The sequence below is a fragment of the Monodon monoceros genome, unplaced genomic scaffold (assembly GCF_005190385.1).
Source record: "Monodon monoceros isolate NGI ecotype Baffin Bay Population unplaced genomic scaffold, NGI_Narwhal_1 Super_Scaffold_7, whole genome shotgun sequence".
In the NCBI taxonomy this organism is placed as follows: Eukaryota; Metazoa; Chordata; class Mammalia; order Artiodactyla; family Monodontidae; genus Monodon; species Monodon monoceros.
In genome coordinates, this window is record NW_021703784.1 from 11,398,882 (window position 1) to 11,416,889 (window position 18,008).

Here is an 18,008-nt window from a genome sequence, read left to right on the forward strand (position 1 = left end):
CAGAGCACAGAGGGTTTTCAGGGCAATGAAAGTATTCGGTATGATACTATAATGGTGGGTACATGTCATCATACTTTTGCCAAAACCCACAGGGCGTACATCACCAAGAGTGAACCCTAGTGTAAACTATGGGCTCCGGATGATGTCAGTGCAGGTTCATTGATTGTAACAAATGCACGGCTCGGTGTAAGATGTTGATGGTGGGGGAAGCTATGCATGTGTGTGGGCAGGGGATATTCGGGAAATCTGTGTAGCTTCTGCTCAATTTTGCTGTGAACCAAAGACTGCTCTAAAAGATAAAGTATTTCTTAAAAAGTAAATTGGATGATACCACTCTCCTACTAACAATCTTCTAGTGGCTTACAATTGCCCTTGACTTAGAATTCAGATTTTTTATGGCTGAAAAGGCCCCTGCCTACCTCTCCAGCCATAGCGTGTGGCAACCCACAACAGCTCTCCACTTCCCTGCAAATGCCATTCTCAAGCCTCAGGGCCTTGCCCTTGCTCTGGCCTCTGTCTGAACCCCCTCCTTCATGCTTGCTTGGTTCCTTCTTTTCCCTTAAATCTCAGCTGAAATGATACCACTCAGAAGACCTACTTGACCACTGTATCTAAATGAATTTTCTACCCCCATTTCCCCCCATAGCATCCTGTTTGCTTTCTCATAGGACTTTCCTCCTTTGGAAATTACATCTTTATCAGTTTTCATTTACTGCTGTAGACCAATACCTGGTACAAGGGAGGCAATCAATAAATATTTGAAAAATGAATGAATGAATGAAATGTATCTGGCTAGTAAGTGGTGAAACTAGGACTCAAACCCAGAATCTGTCTGACTCCAGAATCTGTGTTCTGAACTCTTATGCTAGGAGTAAAATCAATTCGTGTTCAGTGGAATTTTAGAGTAAAATTAATTTTAGCATAAAAATCTAAAATTCTTTTAAAATGTGATAATCCACATGATAACCCTCCAAGGACAACAGAGTACTTGATTGACCTCTCTCTTAGTGATGCTGGATAACATAAAGTATCCAGCAGTATACAGTATGACAGTATGGATAACCTGTCATATTTGGCATTTTATTTACTAAGATGCCCAGACAAGATCCCTTGCAATAATTCTTTCAACTTTGTCAAATATTCTGGGAAATCAAATAAAATGACTTTGGGAAAGTTACTTAGCTTCTTTAGACCAGCATCTATAAAATAGGAAAATAATGATTTCTTAGGATTATTTAGGAGGAATAAAGAAAATAGATGAAAAGTCCTCACCACAGGGTTGGTATACGGTAAGTAAATAATAACTGTGGTTCTTTAAAAAAAGTCTTAATTCTTCGATTGATTTAAAAACTCTAATCTTCAGGGTTAAGTAAACAGGGCTCCTTTTTAAACTATTTCTCAATTCTGACATGATTTGGATGAGCTGGATTGACATGCCAAGTCATCAAAGACTAATGATAGCTGGAAAAAATAAGCAGGAGAGTTGCCTCTTCAGGGGGACCCGAGAAATCCACAGGCAGCTTCTAAATCTCGATGAACTGACTTCTAAGTTTCCATTGAGTTTACACTTTATTGCAAAGGACAGCTATAGTCCTGATTTGAAGTCAGTGCCATTTTTGGAATTTGTGTCTGGTTCATGAGCTTACATTTCTGACAAAGCTTTGAGGAATATACAAGAAAAAGGGAGCAACATATATGCTTTTCCAAATTACTTTTTTTTTTTTTTTCTTGTGGCACGCGGGCCTCTCTCTCACTGCTGCGGCCTCTCACCGCTGCGGCCTATCACTGCTGCGGGCGCACAGGCTCCAGACGCGCAGGCTCAGCGGCCATGGCCCCACGGGCCCACGGGCCCAGCCGCTCCGCGGCATGTGGGATCCTCCCGGACCGGGGCAAGAACCCGCGTCCCCTGCATCGGCAGGCGGACTCCCAACCACTGCGCCACCAGGGAAGCCCCCCAAATTACTTTTAAAGAGAAGTTTGATTCTGCCTAAAACAACAACAAAGTAAAACAAACACACACTGATATTTAGGGATAGGAATTTTTCTTTTCTTTCCTTTTTTTTTTTTTTTTTTTTTTCGGGGGACTTTTTTTTTTTTTTTTTTTTTTGTGGTACATGGGCATCTCACTGCTGTGGCCTCTCCCTTTGTGGAGCAACGGGCTTCGGACACACAGTCTCCGGACGCACAGGCTCAATGGCCATGGCTCACGGGCCCAGCTGCTCCGCGGCATGTGGGACCTTCCCAGACCGGGGCACGAATCCGTGTCCCCTGCATTGGCAGGCGGACTCTCAACCACTGTGCCACCAGGAAAGCCCTGCCTCAGGGGACTTTGCTTTCCAGTATTTGCCAAGTGCTCTATTTCACATGGTGTAATGAGAGTCTTGGGTCCTTTTTTTTTTTTTTTTTTTTTTTTTGAGATCAGTTTGAGAGGACCATATTTCTTTCATAAGAAAAAAACCTCAGAATTTCTTTTCTGTCTCTCAGGTTTTGGATGTTATCGTGACAAAACTAGACAAGCTGGCAGAGGGAGCCATGGAAATTTTTGAGAATCTGAAAACGTAACAAATGGAGTTGAATGGATTTTGAACAATAGATTCCTCACCTAACTCAGGAGAAATTAAATAGAACTTTTGCTAAATATTTCACATTTTAGAGAAGAAAAACTCAGACCTAAATACTACAAATTTTAAGACTCATCACAATGAGAGTCTTTTCTTACAACTCATCCTGGAGTCTTACATTTACACACACACACACACCCCCCTGTAGAAATAAATGGAACCTCAGCTGTCCTTGATGACTGGGACTTAGGCAAAAAAGAATGGCCAAGCAAACAGTTTTACAACATCCTAGGGGGAAATTATTGGTATTTCTTATGTATCTTATGAACTGGACTTAATATTTATTTACTTGTTGTGCAACGTAATCAGTTTAGTGTTGTTTTAAAATAGGCATTTGTTCAGAAGGTAATTGTATCAAGACACTTCGTTCTTTCCTTTACATGGCTTAGTGTCTAGAAGGAATATTTTATTAAATTCAGACTTTCTTCCTCAGGGTAAAATCCAGTCTTTACATTTCATTTCTTGGATCTGGATCCCATTAGATTTTTACTCACTGAATTAAATCTGAGGGAGTCACGGGTCTCCTTCTTAGAGTGTTTCCAAACATCTCAGAAAGAGAATTAAGATAATTTTCTCCCACCTTTTAACGAAATCTGCTTAGGAGTTTTAGCAAGAGAGAACTTTCTTTTCTTGTCATTTTTGGAAGGGGAAGTTAGTTACCTTTGATGGCATCTGGTCAACCTGGCTCTCTCGAGGACCCATGAGAAGTAAGGGCCAACCCCGATCCATCTGCGTTCTCTCTACTGTCGTCAGCTGCACTTTCTTACATGTTGGAGTGAAATCTTCTTGTCCTACCTTCACGAAACTGAAAGGTTATACCACTCATTTTTCCAACCTATGGACATTTACATTCTTCTGGTGAGAAGGAAAAGCCCAGAATAGGATTGGAATAAATAATGTAGGAATTTGTGAAAATGCTTGCATTTTCAGTTGTTCATAAAAATAAAGCTGCCATAGGAGCATGCATTGTCAGTGATCACTTCATGTTTTGGAAGTGGCATTTAAAGAACCCACTTCTAAGATTAGACTGAAAGATGAGGCATTGTGTTGTTTCTGTAGTATTCAGGCACCTCAGGATGACACTTTTTGGTAGAAGACTTAGAAATACACCCATACATTCCACAACATTTTATTATGGAAAATTTCAACCATCATCCAATTTTAAGTTCTGTAGTTTCAAGCTGCCAACACAGTATGGAAAACTCAAAGGGAGAGGAAATATAAAAGAGTTCATACTGCTGTAGCTGTGAGGTCTCCTGGCTTCTAGGAGTCACGGGTACCTCTTTGGGGGTCTACCCAGGAAAGCTGACTTTTGATGAATTTGTGTTTTTAAGAGTATAATACCTGGGAACACAGCAATGTCCTCATTTGTTGTGACTGTCGTAAACTGCTCTTCCTAAACTTAAAAGTGTTTAGAGTTATATGTGCAGATGCTTTTCCCTAGGGTTTAGGCAACCTGTGCTTTCAGGGCAATTTGCCTAAATAGTGTGCATTTAAACTCATTGCAGTCATTCGCTAAATTGTTCACTATGGTCCAAGGTGGTGGCGGGTTTTTAAGGTAAATGTGGTAAGATTTCTCTCCCTCTGTTGACTTAGTTCTTGATTTCCACTTAAACTTAACTAGTGAAAGTAATTGTTTATGAAAAGGGCCAAAAGGGCAAAAGTACAACTAATAAATGTTAACACATGGGAGATGTGAATACAATCTACAGGGGCCAAGCATCTCTAGACTCTGCTAATCTGGAATTAATATTTAGAATATTTCCACTCCTGTCTTGGAGGTTCAAAGTAAGCATTTAGAATCTGTGGCTTTTTTAGAGAGAAAAAAAAAATGTGTTCTGTGCTATCCACAGCTCTCACTTTATGCCTTTAATATTCTGCTACAACACCTAGACACGTTCACATTTTATGTTCATTTATCATTCATCATTTTCCCTTGTCGAATTAGTTTGCCAAATTGCTTTCTGCTCAGGACTCTTCAAGAGAGCAGAGTTCCTCTTTTGCAGGGATGAAGATATTTCTTAACAGCATTTTGCAGTCGTGAATTCAGAGACTCATGGAGAACATCATTGAATGTACACTTATAACTCCTTGATTTGATTGATCCATGTAGATATTTAAACTACACTCAAGGACTAGGACGGCTGGTTGCATTGAGAATGTTTGTGGCAGGTAAGAGGAAAGTACAGGAGCCACGCATTTTTGTCTTTGATTAACACATAATTAACTTAATAGCATATTTCTATGTGAATAGAGTGTTTAAATCAGAAAACTTTTGTGAGTCCTAGATAGATCCAATGCAAAGATTTTCAAGACCTAAAGTACAATAATTAAAAATGTTATCCTTTCCAGTAAAATCATATATTTTTGCCCAACTAAAAATAGGGTAATATCAGTGGATTATTGTACCCTAAACTATTCCCCAAAGAAATTCAGGAGTTAGTGGGGGAAACCAAGAATGGTATGTCATGGTTTGTTTGTTCTTAAAAGGCACAAAAGGCTGAAAAGACTGCTATCATTCTCATATGTTGGAAATTACTCAATAAACCTATAAGCACAAGCACACATATGAGTGGGTTTGCATTTTTCCTTAGCTAGTACTTTAAGCCATTGTAACTTCAACCTAACGCTTTCCCTCTGATTTCTCTGTCAAAATGCAGCATGATTTAGGATTGAATAATAGTAAATACGGGTGGGAAAGCATTTGTTATGAAAGATGCTCCATGCGCATAAGGTATTGTTATTTCATCTGATGAGAGAATGTCTAAGTTTCAAAACTATTTCATCATCAATATTTTATGCTAATGAATGAAACAGCAGCTAAGCCAGAGGCCACATGCAAACAGAAACACACTGCAAAATATACAAAGAACATTCTTCCTCCATTTGTTTCCTTAGCAAATAGAATTTGATTACCGAGTTCTTCATGGAGCGATGAGTCTTTGTGTTTTATTTCTGACTATAGACAGAGATCTGTCCCTCTGCCACGGAGATGTTGTCTTATATGAGAGTCATATTTCAGCAAACATAATTAAACCATCACAAACAGAGTCTTCCATTAGTCAGACCAGAGTTATGGTTGTTGTGCTTTAGATTCATAAGAAAGCATTTCACGTTCTGCTGGGGGAAAAGAAAGACCGCTAAATATTTCATGGCTTTTCTTGATCACATTGTTTATTTCTCAGCATTTTAAAGAGATACTTAATTTTTCTCGACAGCTATTTTTGTCAACACGTTAGAGAGATAGATATTAAGGGCAAAATTTGCATGGGATACCAAGAGCTGGTATTTTCCTGAAATGATGCTTACTGGGTGTATAAGAATAAATCTCACGCTGTTCTCCAGAAATGTCCTTGGCATATGATGTGTTCTCTAGAGCTATGTTCTGGTAATGTTCCACATCTAAGGTTTCGAGGAGGGGGAGAAATCATATTTTGATTGGTGTCGTTCAATATACGTTTGGGTTTCATGCAAAAATAAAATGCGGACACTAGAGGGTGCTGTTTGATTTTCTTTTTCACTGAGTTGTGCTGCGGATTCCCGTGAATCAGGGCCCTGAAAAATACCATCGTGTTCTAACCAGGACCAAATTGCACTGCTCTACAGGATGTAGAAATACCCTGAGTTCAAGGAGAGAGGCTGGAAGGTTCAAAATGGGGTAGATGCTAAATTAATTCAGAATTAGTAAAGAAGTAATTCTTTATTACTTTAAACCTGTATGATTGTCATTTTTTGATAATTACTTAATTTCCTTGGTTGAAAGAAGTTTTATTAGATTTCAAGCTCTCACTAAATGTCAAATGGTTCTAAAAATAGCTAGAATATTAGACAATGTGAAACAATTGGTGCTCTCAAGTTTTGGCACTAGGATTTTGAGCAGAGCGCATACTTACTACTGGTTAAGAAACTAATTATAGAATTCTCAATTGTCAGAAATGCCAGACCCCGAGATGTTGTTTCTTTTTGATATCAGAGAAATACCAAGTTAATAAGATTCCCAATTTTCACCTTCACTAAACATGTGCTTCCCCCTCACCCCAGCCCCCCTTCCCCCCGCCCTGCTTCCTTGAAGCAAATCTTTTTGAGTGGCAGGAGAAGGCAGTGTTCTGGAGTTCTCTAAATATATGATATCATATGGTTTATGTTTGTATCGTGTCATTTTCTAACCTAAGAATATTTTTTAAAAAGCTTAAAGTTCTCGTTTTATAGAGAGGAAAATTAAGGTATTGTGATCTCAAATGATTTATTTCAAGCCGAGAATCAAATTAGTAGAACGGTCAGGATCATCTCCTAGTTCTTCTGCCTTGCAGACAGTCAGCTAAGGGACCTGTTTGTTTTTAGTTCTGTAGATGTGTTTCTCTTTAATACAGATGGGCATGACTGGCTCAGAGACTACTTGGCAGCCATCACCACAGATTTCCAGTTCTCCTCCCTCCCAGTTTCATGGGAAGTTCACAATTCCCCCTCTCTGAAAGTTAGTTCCAGCCATATACCTTGCTTCGGCCAGTGAAATGGTAACAGAAGTGTGTGTGTCCCTTCTGGGGTGTGACCCCTAGCTGAGGTGAGCCCCAGAGCCTCGTTTTGAGCTGGCAGCATCAAAAGATAATGAAGTGTCAAGAAATAACAAGTGCTGGTGAGGACTTGGGGAAAAGGGAATCCCTTATTGGTGGGAATGTAAATGGGTGCAGCCACTGTGGAGAACAGTATGGAGGTTCCTCCATAAATTAAAAATAGAACTACCATACAATCCAGCAATTCCACTTCTGGGCATTTATCCAAAGGAGATGAAAACACTAACTCCGAAAGATACCTGCACCCCGGTGTTCACAGCAGCATCATTTATAATAGCCGAGACACGGAGACAACCTACGTGTCCATCGGCGGGTGAAGGAATAAAGAAGATATGGTCTGTATGTACAATGGAGTATCATTGAGCCATACAAAAGGAAGAAATTCTGCCATTTGCAATAACATGGATGGACCTTGAGGGCATTAAGCTAAATAAAATAAGTCAGACAGGGAAAGACACACATAGTATGTTCTGACTTATATGGGGGAATCTAAAAACAAAACAAAAAACGTAGAATGGATTGGTGGTTGCCAGAGGCATGGTAAAATGGGTGAAGAGGGTCAAAAGATACAAACTTCCAGTTACAAAATAGATACATCCTCGGGATGTAACGTACAGCATGGTGAGTATAGCTAATAATACCGTATTGCATATTTGAAAGCTGCTAAAAGAGTAGATCTTAAAAGTTCTCATCACAGGAGAAAAGATTGTAACTGTGTATGGTGATGGATGTTAACTAGACTTTTGTGATGATCATTTCCTAGTGTGTATATATATCGAATCATTGTCATATTCCTGAAACTGATGTAATGCTATACGTCAATTATATCTCAATAATAATGTGATTCAGGGCTTCCCTGGTGGCGCAGTAGTTGAGAGTCCGCCTGCCGATGCAGGGGACACGGGTTCGTGCCCCGGTCTGGGAAGATCCCACATGCCGCGGAGCGGCTGGGCCCGTGAGCCATGGCCGCTGAGCCTGCGCGTCCGGAGCCTGTGCTCCACAACGGGAGAGGCCACAACAGCGAGAGGCCCGCGTACCGCAAAAAAAAAATAATAGTAATAATGTGATTCTGACACAGGAACAGACAAATAAGCCAATGGAAGAGAATCCAGAGCTCACAAAGAGAACCACAGAGGTTGAAACTTGATATATGATAAAGGCGGTACTGAAGTCCCATGGGGAAAGGATAAATTGTTCAATAAATTCTGTTGAGAGAAAAAAAAGATAATAAAGTCTCATCAACCTCCCTCCCAGGATGGAAGTAAGGATCAGAGCCCCCTGATGTGAGAAAGAGAGAAATCTTTGTTGTTTAAGCCACTGAGATTCTGGGGTGTTCTAATATGGCTCTACACCTAGCTTATCCTGATGACAGACAAAGGCGTCCACCAAGTGAGAAGACCAAAGGCCAAGAATTAAAGTGTGGTAAGAAAGGATTTAATTAAAAATCTAAAAAACAATTATAGTGTTTAATTTAGAAATTTCTAGTGACTTTGATATGAAAATCAATAAAGAGAAGTTATTAAATATGAAAACATTTCCTCCTTGTATGTCTTCAGTTAAAATTCATCTAAGGAAATCAAGTTAAAAAAATAAATGAGATGTTACTGTGTTCAACTCAGAATCTGATTGTGAAAACCTAAACCTTAGACTATGGAAATGAGAATGGAGCTCTAAGTCTGCTGATCCTGAAGTGGGGGAAAGTCTGGAGTTGAGGATTTTCACGTGAAAAAAAACATGTACATGACATCAATTTCCATCATGGTGAGGAAGAGATACTGTGTCTCTCCTAGAACAGATGGTTTGATTCCTTAATCCATCTCAATGTTCAGCATTTTCCCAAAAGATCCTAAGATGTTTAAGTTGAAGCAGATGCATATTTTTCTCCATCAATACTGGTTGTCCTCTTGGCCGCATAGCATCTATGACTGCCAAGCTAGAGCTTGTGGACCCTCCCCGGGGCTGGGAGAGCAAAGCCGCTCAGTGCAGACTCAGTCTATACCCCGCTTCTTCAGCCCAGTGACAGTGTGATGCCGGGCCTTTTATACGTAAGACAACAGGAATCGTACCCACAACCCACGGTCAAGGACGCTAGGATTTCTGCTCAGCGTTTCTGCCCAGAGTTCCCAGAGAAAGAAAAAAATGCCATCAGCTTAAATCCAAAACAACTTCAAAATAAACTTGAAGTGGCGTTTACTTTGTTTTTAACCTTAAAAAGAGAGGCACCCCAGGGATATATTTACCAGGCCCTCTATTGTGTAGTTAATTATAGTAAATGTGGGTTTTTTGTGCCACATACAAAAGAGGACGCTGCCTGCTTCTCTTCTACATGGCACCTCACTAAACAACCTGCTGATGCTCTGTCAGGACAAATAGCCACATTAACAAAACGCTGGCCAGCAGGGCCTACCTGCTCCAGTCGCTGCTGCTGGTTTTTTGGTTTTTTTGTTTTTTTTAAATCAGAGGATGCTATTTGGTGTGCAAAGCTTACCATCGATAAGTATGATTCCAGCCACGGAGTAATGAGAATAATTGAACACAAAGTTTATTTAAGCATAAAACACGTTAAAAATGATTTGGTTGATTTGTGAGAGAGAAGAGTTTGGGTCTGAAGAGACGGATGGGGTGTTGGGGTTCCCCAGGTCTGCAAACAATACATGCAGTGGCCACATGGCCCGTCAGGGCTGGAGGACACAGCGGCGGGTGTGGGGAGGGGAGCAACACAGGCGCATCGAGGTCAGATGCTTCCAAACATCGGAGAGATTCCTTAGAGGGAGTCAAACCTTCCAATCACCGCTTCTCAATATTCGATATCGTTCCAACAGGCCCTTTCTCTATAAAAACTATGATACAGAAACAGCACTGGTGGGATAGATTTCTCTGGTCAGATTTCCGACAGACTTGTCTAACCAGAATTTTTTCCTTTACCGGTTTTTCATGCGAACCAGCATTTCTAAGTGACAACTAATTGGAAATTTTAGGCAAGATATATGTTTTCCACAACTGGCTTTTAGAAGCCCAGTTGCATACCTTGAAAGAGGAGCATGGCATTTCCCTCTTTTCTGGAACCCTGACCGTTTGGGGCAGGTGGCATCACTTTGAGACAGTGGGCAATCTCAAATAGGTTTTGACTTAAGGGCACACACCTTTTATCCTACAGGGAGTTGAAGTAAGTAAATTACAGTACTTTATATAGCAACCTTGAGTTAATTATGAGGTCGTGCCTGATGTATAGACAAAATGCCATAATGAAATCTGGGTCATGATGAGAAGCAGCGTCCAAACTTGAAGTTCAATGGAAGAATTAGAGGCTGTGAACAGAGAGAGACATAGTAAGTCCTATGAAAAAAAATATACCTGTTTGACATGGATCAGACATCTTTGTGGCATTCCAGTAAAGGAACCTACTTTCTTCATTGCCAAGAACCCACTTTCTCCAAATGGCCTGGACTCAGGCAGCACGGAAGCAAAATTAACCCAACCTTTAGGAGAGTCCTGCTAACTTAGAGGGTACCGGGGACACCTGGCAGCCAAGGCTATTGCAGGAAACCTTGTTTGTTGGATCACACACCGCAGTCCCAGCTCAACCCAGGTAGACATGGGGCCAGATCTAAGGCCAATATTTGGTACTTAAATGGCTGGATAACTTCCTTCTTTAAATATCACCTTCACCTATACAAGCAGCTCATGCAGCTCAATATCAAAAAAACAAACAACCCAATCCAAAAATGGGCAGAAGACCTAAATAGACATTTCTCCAAAGAAGATATACAGACTGCCAACAAACACATGAAAGGATGCCCAACATCACTAACCATTAGAGAAATGCAAATCAAAACTACAATGAGGTATCACCTCACACCAGTCAGAATGGCCATCACCAAAAGATCTACAAACAATAAATGCTGGAGACAGTGTGGAGAAAAGGGAACCCTCTTGCACTGTTGGTGGGAATGTAAATTGATACAGCCACTATGGAGAACAGTATGGAGGTTCCTTAAAAAACTAAAAATAGAACTACCATACGACCCAGCAATCCCGCTACTGGGCATATACCCTGAGAAAACCATAATTCAAAAAGAGTCATGTACCACAATGTTCATTGCAGCTCTATTTACAATAGCCAGGACATGGAAGCAACCTAAGTGTCCATCAACAGATGAATGGATAAAGAAGATGTAGCACATATATACAATGGAATATTACTGAGCCATAAAAAGAAACGAAATTGAGTCATTTGTAGTGAGGTGGATGGACCTAGAGTCTGTCATACAGAGTGAAGTAAGTCAGAAAGAGAAAAACAAATACCATATGCTAACACATATATATGGAATCTAAAAACAAAAAAAATGGTCCTGATGAACCTAGGGGCAGGATAGGAATAAAGACACAGATGTAGAGAATGGACTTGAGGACACGGGGAGGGGGAAGGGTAAGCTGGGACAAAGTGAGAGAGTAACACTGACACGTACACACTACCAAATATAAAATAGATAGTTAGTGGGAAGCAGCCGCATAGCACAGGGAGATCAGCTCGGTGCTTTGCGACCACCTAGAGCTGTGGGAGGGTGGGAGGGAGACGCAAGAGGAAGGGCATATGGGGATATACATATGCATATAGCTGATTCACTTTGTTATACAGCAGAAACTAACACAACATTGTAAAGCAATTATACTCCAATAAAGATATTGAAAAAAAATCACTTTTATCTTTTAGATAAAAGAGCAGGGACCAAAAGGTTTAAAAAAAAAAACCCAAAATGATGCTAGAATTCCTTGGGCGTTTTCCTCATCTCTCCTTCTTACTTTCTGGAAGTCTCATAGATCAGTTGCTGACCGAGTGGGCCTCACATAGGACTGTCTCCTTCTCAGGGTCAAGAACTTCCTATGTCCCCAGCTGCCGGCCCTGAACGGGAGTCGTGCTCACCTCTGCAGCTCTTGCCGTCCTCCTGCAGGGTCCCCGTCACGCAGCTGCACAGAGGCCCGTCCACCCGGCTCGTGCAGATCTGCTCACACCCTCCGTTGTCCTCACACCAGTCCAGCCCTGAAAAAGAGCCGCTGGACAAGTTACCTGCAGACAGTCCAGCTCTTCAACTCGTATCTAAGGGCAAGGCCTTAAAGAGAGGAGTGGAAGGAAAAAATCCCGGTACTGTCATGAGTTTTTAATAGTCCGTGGAAAGATTTCATTATGGAAGCGGGCAGGCTTCTCAAACTGGGGTCCCCAAACTGGCGTCCTCAAGCTCCTTGTTCACCAGATTCACATAGTAGGCAAAACACACCCCAGACTTAGCCCGAGCCTTCAAATCCCACTGTTTTAATCATTTATAGTGTGTTTTAGGGAACATACATACTTTTTCTCCTAATAGGTCCCACTGAAATGATCTGTTCTTTAGGTTCCTTGGTGTAATCTGTGGCAATCCTGGAATTTTGAGGGCAATTCTGAAAGACAGAACACCGGAGGGAAAATTTCACACAATTAAGCTGATAACTTATTCTTCACCACGTTTCCACCTCCAAAAGAGGCAGTGGCTCAGCCTGGAGCACTACTGCAGCTCAGATTAATTAGAATCAATCCATTCTTGATCACTGAGCCCACTGGGACTCGGGGCTTTATGTGGAACAGAATTAAATATATTCTCCACACTAGAATTAGATTCAAAGAGGCTCCCTTCCCAGGGAGGAGGATCCTGTATCAGATCAGACAGTAATGTACGCAGCAACATCTGTAAGTAGCTCTGACCATAATTCACATCTCGATTCGGCCAACATGGGGCGAGCATAAAGCTGCAGTGTTAAAGGTTACGGACGAGGTACTAGTGCAGTAAAATCTTAGGGACGTAGCCTTACGTGGTGGGGATGCAAGCCTGGCGTGGACCAGATGATTGGTTTGTCACCTCATCCCGCCAGCCCCTCCAGAGCCTCAGGCCTGGGTGTGGATTTGGACGATCTATGGGATAATCCCTGTCTAAAGGACACCTGGATAAAGTGTATCCTGAGCCCGGGAGTTTGCTTCTGTGGTGGAGGGGAGCTTGGCCCCATCGCTCACCTCAGATGCAGGTGGCCTGACTCTGGCATATTAGTTCTCAGACAGGGCTAATTTTGCCCCCCGAGGGACACTGGGCAAAGTCGGGAGGCATTTTGGGTGTTGCAAGTGGGGAGCAGGTGATACTGGGGTCTACTGGGTAGAGGCCAGGGATGCTGCTAAACAGCCTACAGAGCACAGGGCAGCCCTACAACAAAGAATCATTTGGTCCAAAATGTCTGTAGTGCTGAGGTTTGAGAAACCCTGGTCTAGTGTTATGCCGACAACAGACTGACATTGCTAAGTCAGATAAAAGGAGTAAATGGTCATCATTCTACCCTGCTCTCTTATTGTTCCAGATGACTGCCACTCCTAGACATCTGAAGATGGTTCCAATTCAGCCACTGCCAGGTGCAGTGAGTCCTAAAGAACTCTAAAGAGCCACCGACGTCGGGATTCGTGACTCCCCACGTGGGGAAAACTGGGACTGAGAGAAATAAAGCTAAGCACTGAATTTTCACGCTCTCACTTACTATTTTACAGGAGTACTTTTCTGAATCACAGAGGGACACTGCGCAGTGAAGATGGACTTCATCGTAATCCCCAATGAACTTAAAGACGGTGACGTGGAAGCGACAGGTGAGGGAGACACCGTTTTCCTCGATGCCAATGGTGTTGTCTTTAATGTTCTGACACCTATTCGGAAAAAAGGGACTCTCTGCTTCACACTTTCACGTTTCATACAAAAACCATCATGAACGGTAAAAATGCCTTTGCGTTTGAAGGTGACCTCTGGAGTGTGTGGGTCTGTCATTTACTACAACTCCCTTATAGTTTCAGTTTGTTGGAAAAGCATCAAATAGCACCTCAAATTAGGATCTTAACTACAGCTAAAAACAAAATGACCACGGGCCTGCACTCAATTTCCCTACCCGCCCGTTTCTCATTCCTCCCCCTCACGATGCTGTGTTTTACTGATATCAGTTTAATAAACACAAGATGAGTCCTTACATCTTCTGTACTTTCTTCAGTTAATTATCAGTTTTGGCAGGGGCCCCTTTTTCAAACTCTATTGGCAAATCTGTTTTCACTTGTGGGAGCTGGAGAAGACGGACCAGCAGTCTAAGGTGAGCTGAACGATTGTTCTGACATAGGGATCACTCCCTTCCCCTCTCCTTGTGGTACTGAGCCAACAGGCAGGGACACAGGTATCTCGCCTCCACCTGTTAGAGTTTCTTAAATGGACCACAGTCTCTTATGCCCCAGGGTCTTTCATGTACTGTTTCCCCCACCTGGAAGCCTCTCTGCACTCCTTCCACTGCTAACTAACCCTGCTCTTTCTCCATTGCCCATCTGTGGCTCCCCCTCCTATATACACATGCCCTGACCAGGCAGGAACAGGTGGCTTTGCCTGGATTTGCCAACAACACCCTGCTGAGCCCCTGGGCTTCAGGAACCAAGGTGTAGTCCTCACTGTGTCTCCAACACACTGGAGGGCACGCAGTAAGTATTTAAAAAGATGTGGTACATATATACAATGGAATATTACTCGGCCGTTAAAAAGAACGAAATAATGCCACTTGCAGCAACATGGATGGGCCTGGAGATTATCATACTAAGTGAAGTAAGTCAGACAGAGAAAGATAAATATATGATATTCTGCTTATATGCGGAATCTAAAAAAAGTGATACAAATGAACTTATTTATAAAACAGAAATCGACTCACAGACTTAGAGAAAGAACTTATGGTTACCGGGGGGGAAGGCTGGGGGCGAGGGATAGATTGGGAGTTTGGGGTTGACATGTACATACTGCTGTATTTAAAATAGATAACCAACAAGGACGTACTGTAAAACAATAAATAAAAATGAAAAATAAATTAAAAAGAATACTTAGATGCTCTTTAGTCATACTCACACAAATATTTGCCTGAGAAGCAATAAAAGCTATGACCCGTCTTTCAGCTCTGAGAGAACGTGTATGTGTATATATAAAGCTGTACTTTTACTTTTGAAACATTACGTACAGTGTTAACTCTCAGAACCGTTTTGTTTGAAATATGGTATTAAAATTATACTTAATTTTTAGACCAAAAAAAAAATCTTTTTTTTAGACTGCATGAATCAGTGACTGAATGAATGAATTGTGCTTCCATGGCCAAGGTTGACCCACTGCGGCCAAGAAGCTCTTTAAAACGATCTTATCGAGATAAAAAGGGTGACTCTTTTCCTTACGTTTCCTTCCCCTGGCCCCCAGGATTCAGTAGCTTCGTGATAAGGAAAATTAAAAATGGAAGTTATCCTTCAGCATTCCCACACCTATTCAGTTTGGTAGTTAGTCCATAAGGCAACAGTTTCCTTAAATGCTTTGAAACAAAAACTTACTTGCCATACTTTTCCTTGTCACTGTGACTCATCTGAATAATCTAAATTGGTTCAAGGATTCTACAACATTCTCAGCCCTCCAGTCTTCACGCAGACCTTCCGTCTTAACTAGACCCCCAACTCCCAGAGAGATGATTCAAGGTTTAAGTGTCAGAAGAACAGGAAGCAGAAGGAAGGAGCCTCGGGAAGCAGGGACAGGCTGTCTGGTTGCCGCCTTAGGGGGACAAACAAACCGAGCACCAGAATCCTTTGTCCACTATCAGAGGAACGGTTGTCCTTTCCTCTGGGCACATGAAGAGAACAGAGAAGTGACCTTCGTGTGCCCAGACCTTGGCATCACTGGTAGATGGCAGTGGCGTCTCTGCCCCCAACGTCGCTGGAGAGGAGCGGCTGGCCCCTCCCCCCAAATTCTGATGCGGACCCACTCTGCTGCTCAGCCATTCAGCACTGGGCAGCAGTTTTCCCGTAAGCTCACTGGGAAAAACCAATAACCACATCCCTCCAAGAAAGATCAAGAGGACTCATGAATTAAATTCTCTCACACGATGAAATTACTTCACACCCAACAACGGTTTAATTTGAAGACCTTCATGCAGACCCTGGGGGGAGCTGAGACTTATGAACCCGCTCACTTACTCTCCCTCTCTGGGTCAACTCTATTAAATACTATTTAAAAAATGCTAAATGCCACAGTGTCCTTCAAAGGCGGCCCAAGCCTGCCCACCCGGGTTGTACAGCGGCTCAGATCATAGCTCTTTTACTTTGGGAAAGGGCCATGGCTGGGGCGCGGGGAGGGGGAGGGAGAGGAAGGGAACAGATGAAGAAACGGAGACCTGTGATGTTAGCCAGAGCATCTGGGCCTGTTAAGACACCACACAGTCACCAAGTCCTTCCCTCTGCCTCTAGGGAGGCTAAAAATCAACTCAAAAAGGTAGTGCCTTCATGAGGCCTTTGCTGAAAATCCCACTCTGTGCCTCAGCAACGCAGGCCACAAGCCACACCTGGCCAGGTAGGGAGTTGATGCGTCTTGGTGCTTGAAAGATTTCTTCCTCTGCCCCTTGCAGGTTGGGTGTCCTTGGGTGAGCTGTGTACAGGCTCTGAGCCTGTTCATGTGCAAAACAGTGGCTATTGTTTGTCTGCCTAGAACCATCCCTTCCTTCCCCAACTTTAAGGGTAATTACAGTATCCATAGCACTCCCTGACCACTCCAGGGAGGGATGCTGACTCAGGCCTGGGATAGGGTTCAAGAAACACTACCCCCAAACCTGGCACCTTGAATATTTTAAGCTGAAGGAGTTTGAGAAAATGGCAGAACCAGGAATGTCACTCTTCTCACCTGAAACAGGTCATAAAGCCCTTATGTGAGAGGTGCCCTCCCTATACCAGAAGGAAAGGAGCATCCTTATTTCTGAAGACAAAGGGACACTGAGATGAAACTGAACAGTCTGGCTAAGATTCCCCGCAGTTTACTACAATTACCACATACTCTTGACCTTCTCCACGACTGTCCACTCTTCATCAAGCCGGGCATAACAATGCTCAGCGTGAACTGTTTCTTCGAGTCTTCGTTTCCTTATGAAGACTCCCAAGTCACGTAGAACTTACATTAGATAAATGTTATGCCTTTTTCCTGTTAATCTGTCTTTGTCCATTTAATGTTCAGACCCAGCCAGGAACCCTAAGAGGGTCAAGAAAAACTTTGTCCTCCACAACACCAGGCAATTTAATGTTGCATCTCCTCCAAACATGGCAGAGGAAATCCATCCAAGAAAGGCTAATCATACTCCTTCTCAGGGATTCCCTGAATTGGGGTTAGAAGGAATGCTCACTCCGGGGGGTTACAATGCTGAAAAAAATGCCAGTGTCTAACGAGGTCAATGAGAGAGACAGAGACAGAGAGGGACAGTGACTGAGACAGAGAAACAGAGAGCAAGGGATAGAGGGAGGGAGGGAGTCGACAGCGTCTGGCTTCCTGGACCCAATCCCTGAAGCCACATCTGCTTAACGTGATTTGGTTTCGTAACCATTAAGCGCCTTGCTTTTGCATAAACTAGTTTGAAATGGTCTCTACCGCTTATAAGAGAAAGAATTTTGATTAACATAATCAACTGCTTTTAAGAATTATGGTACTGGGATGATGGAAATGTTCCAAAATTAGATTATGGTGATGGTTGCACTTCTCTGTAAATTTACTAAAAATCATTGAATTTTGCACTTAGAACAAGTACATTATATTGTATATAAATTATGTATGCAATAAAAAAGTATTGTTGCTTGACAAAACCAGTAAGTATGTTTATAAAATAAAGATAATTATCATGGTGGTTGTTTGGTCCAGTCTTTTCTTCTTTTTCATTCACCCATTCATTTATTCATTCATTCAACAATTTTGTTGCATAACCATGCTGTTTC

General features: G+C 42.2%; 1 protein-coding gene and 1 long non-coding RNA gene across 8 annotated transcripts in view; one reads left to right on the forward strand and one right to left on the reverse strand.

Moving 5' to 3' along the window:
* Positions 1-13,858, forward strand: part of LOC114886778 — an 87,215-nt gene extending 73,357 nt beyond the window's left edge. For both annotated transcript variants that reach the window (XR_003791422.1, XR_003791423.1), the window contains exon 4: positions 13,755-13,858. This is a non-coding gene — a long non-coding RNA (uncharacterized LOC114886778). The remainder of the gene's footprint in view (positions 1-13,754) is intronic.
* Positions 8,769-18,008, reverse strand: part of TECTA (tectorin alpha) — an 82,078-nt gene continuing 72,838 nt past the window's right edge. For all 6 annotated transcript variants that reach the window (XM_029207745.1, XM_029207750.1, XM_029207744.1 and 3 more), the window contains 4 exons: positions 13,745-13,907; positions 12,541-12,628; positions 12,117-12,233; positions 8,769-10,500 (listed from right to left, as the gene is read on the reverse strand). In XM_029207745.1, the coding sequence (XP_029063578.1) occupies positions 10,400-10,500; positions 12,117-12,233; positions 12,541-12,628; positions 13,745-13,907 (469 nt within the window). In that variant the 3' untranslated portion in view covers positions 8,769-10,399. The remainder of the gene's footprint in view (positions 10,501-12,116; positions 12,234-12,540; positions 12,629-13,744; positions 13,908-18,008) is intronic.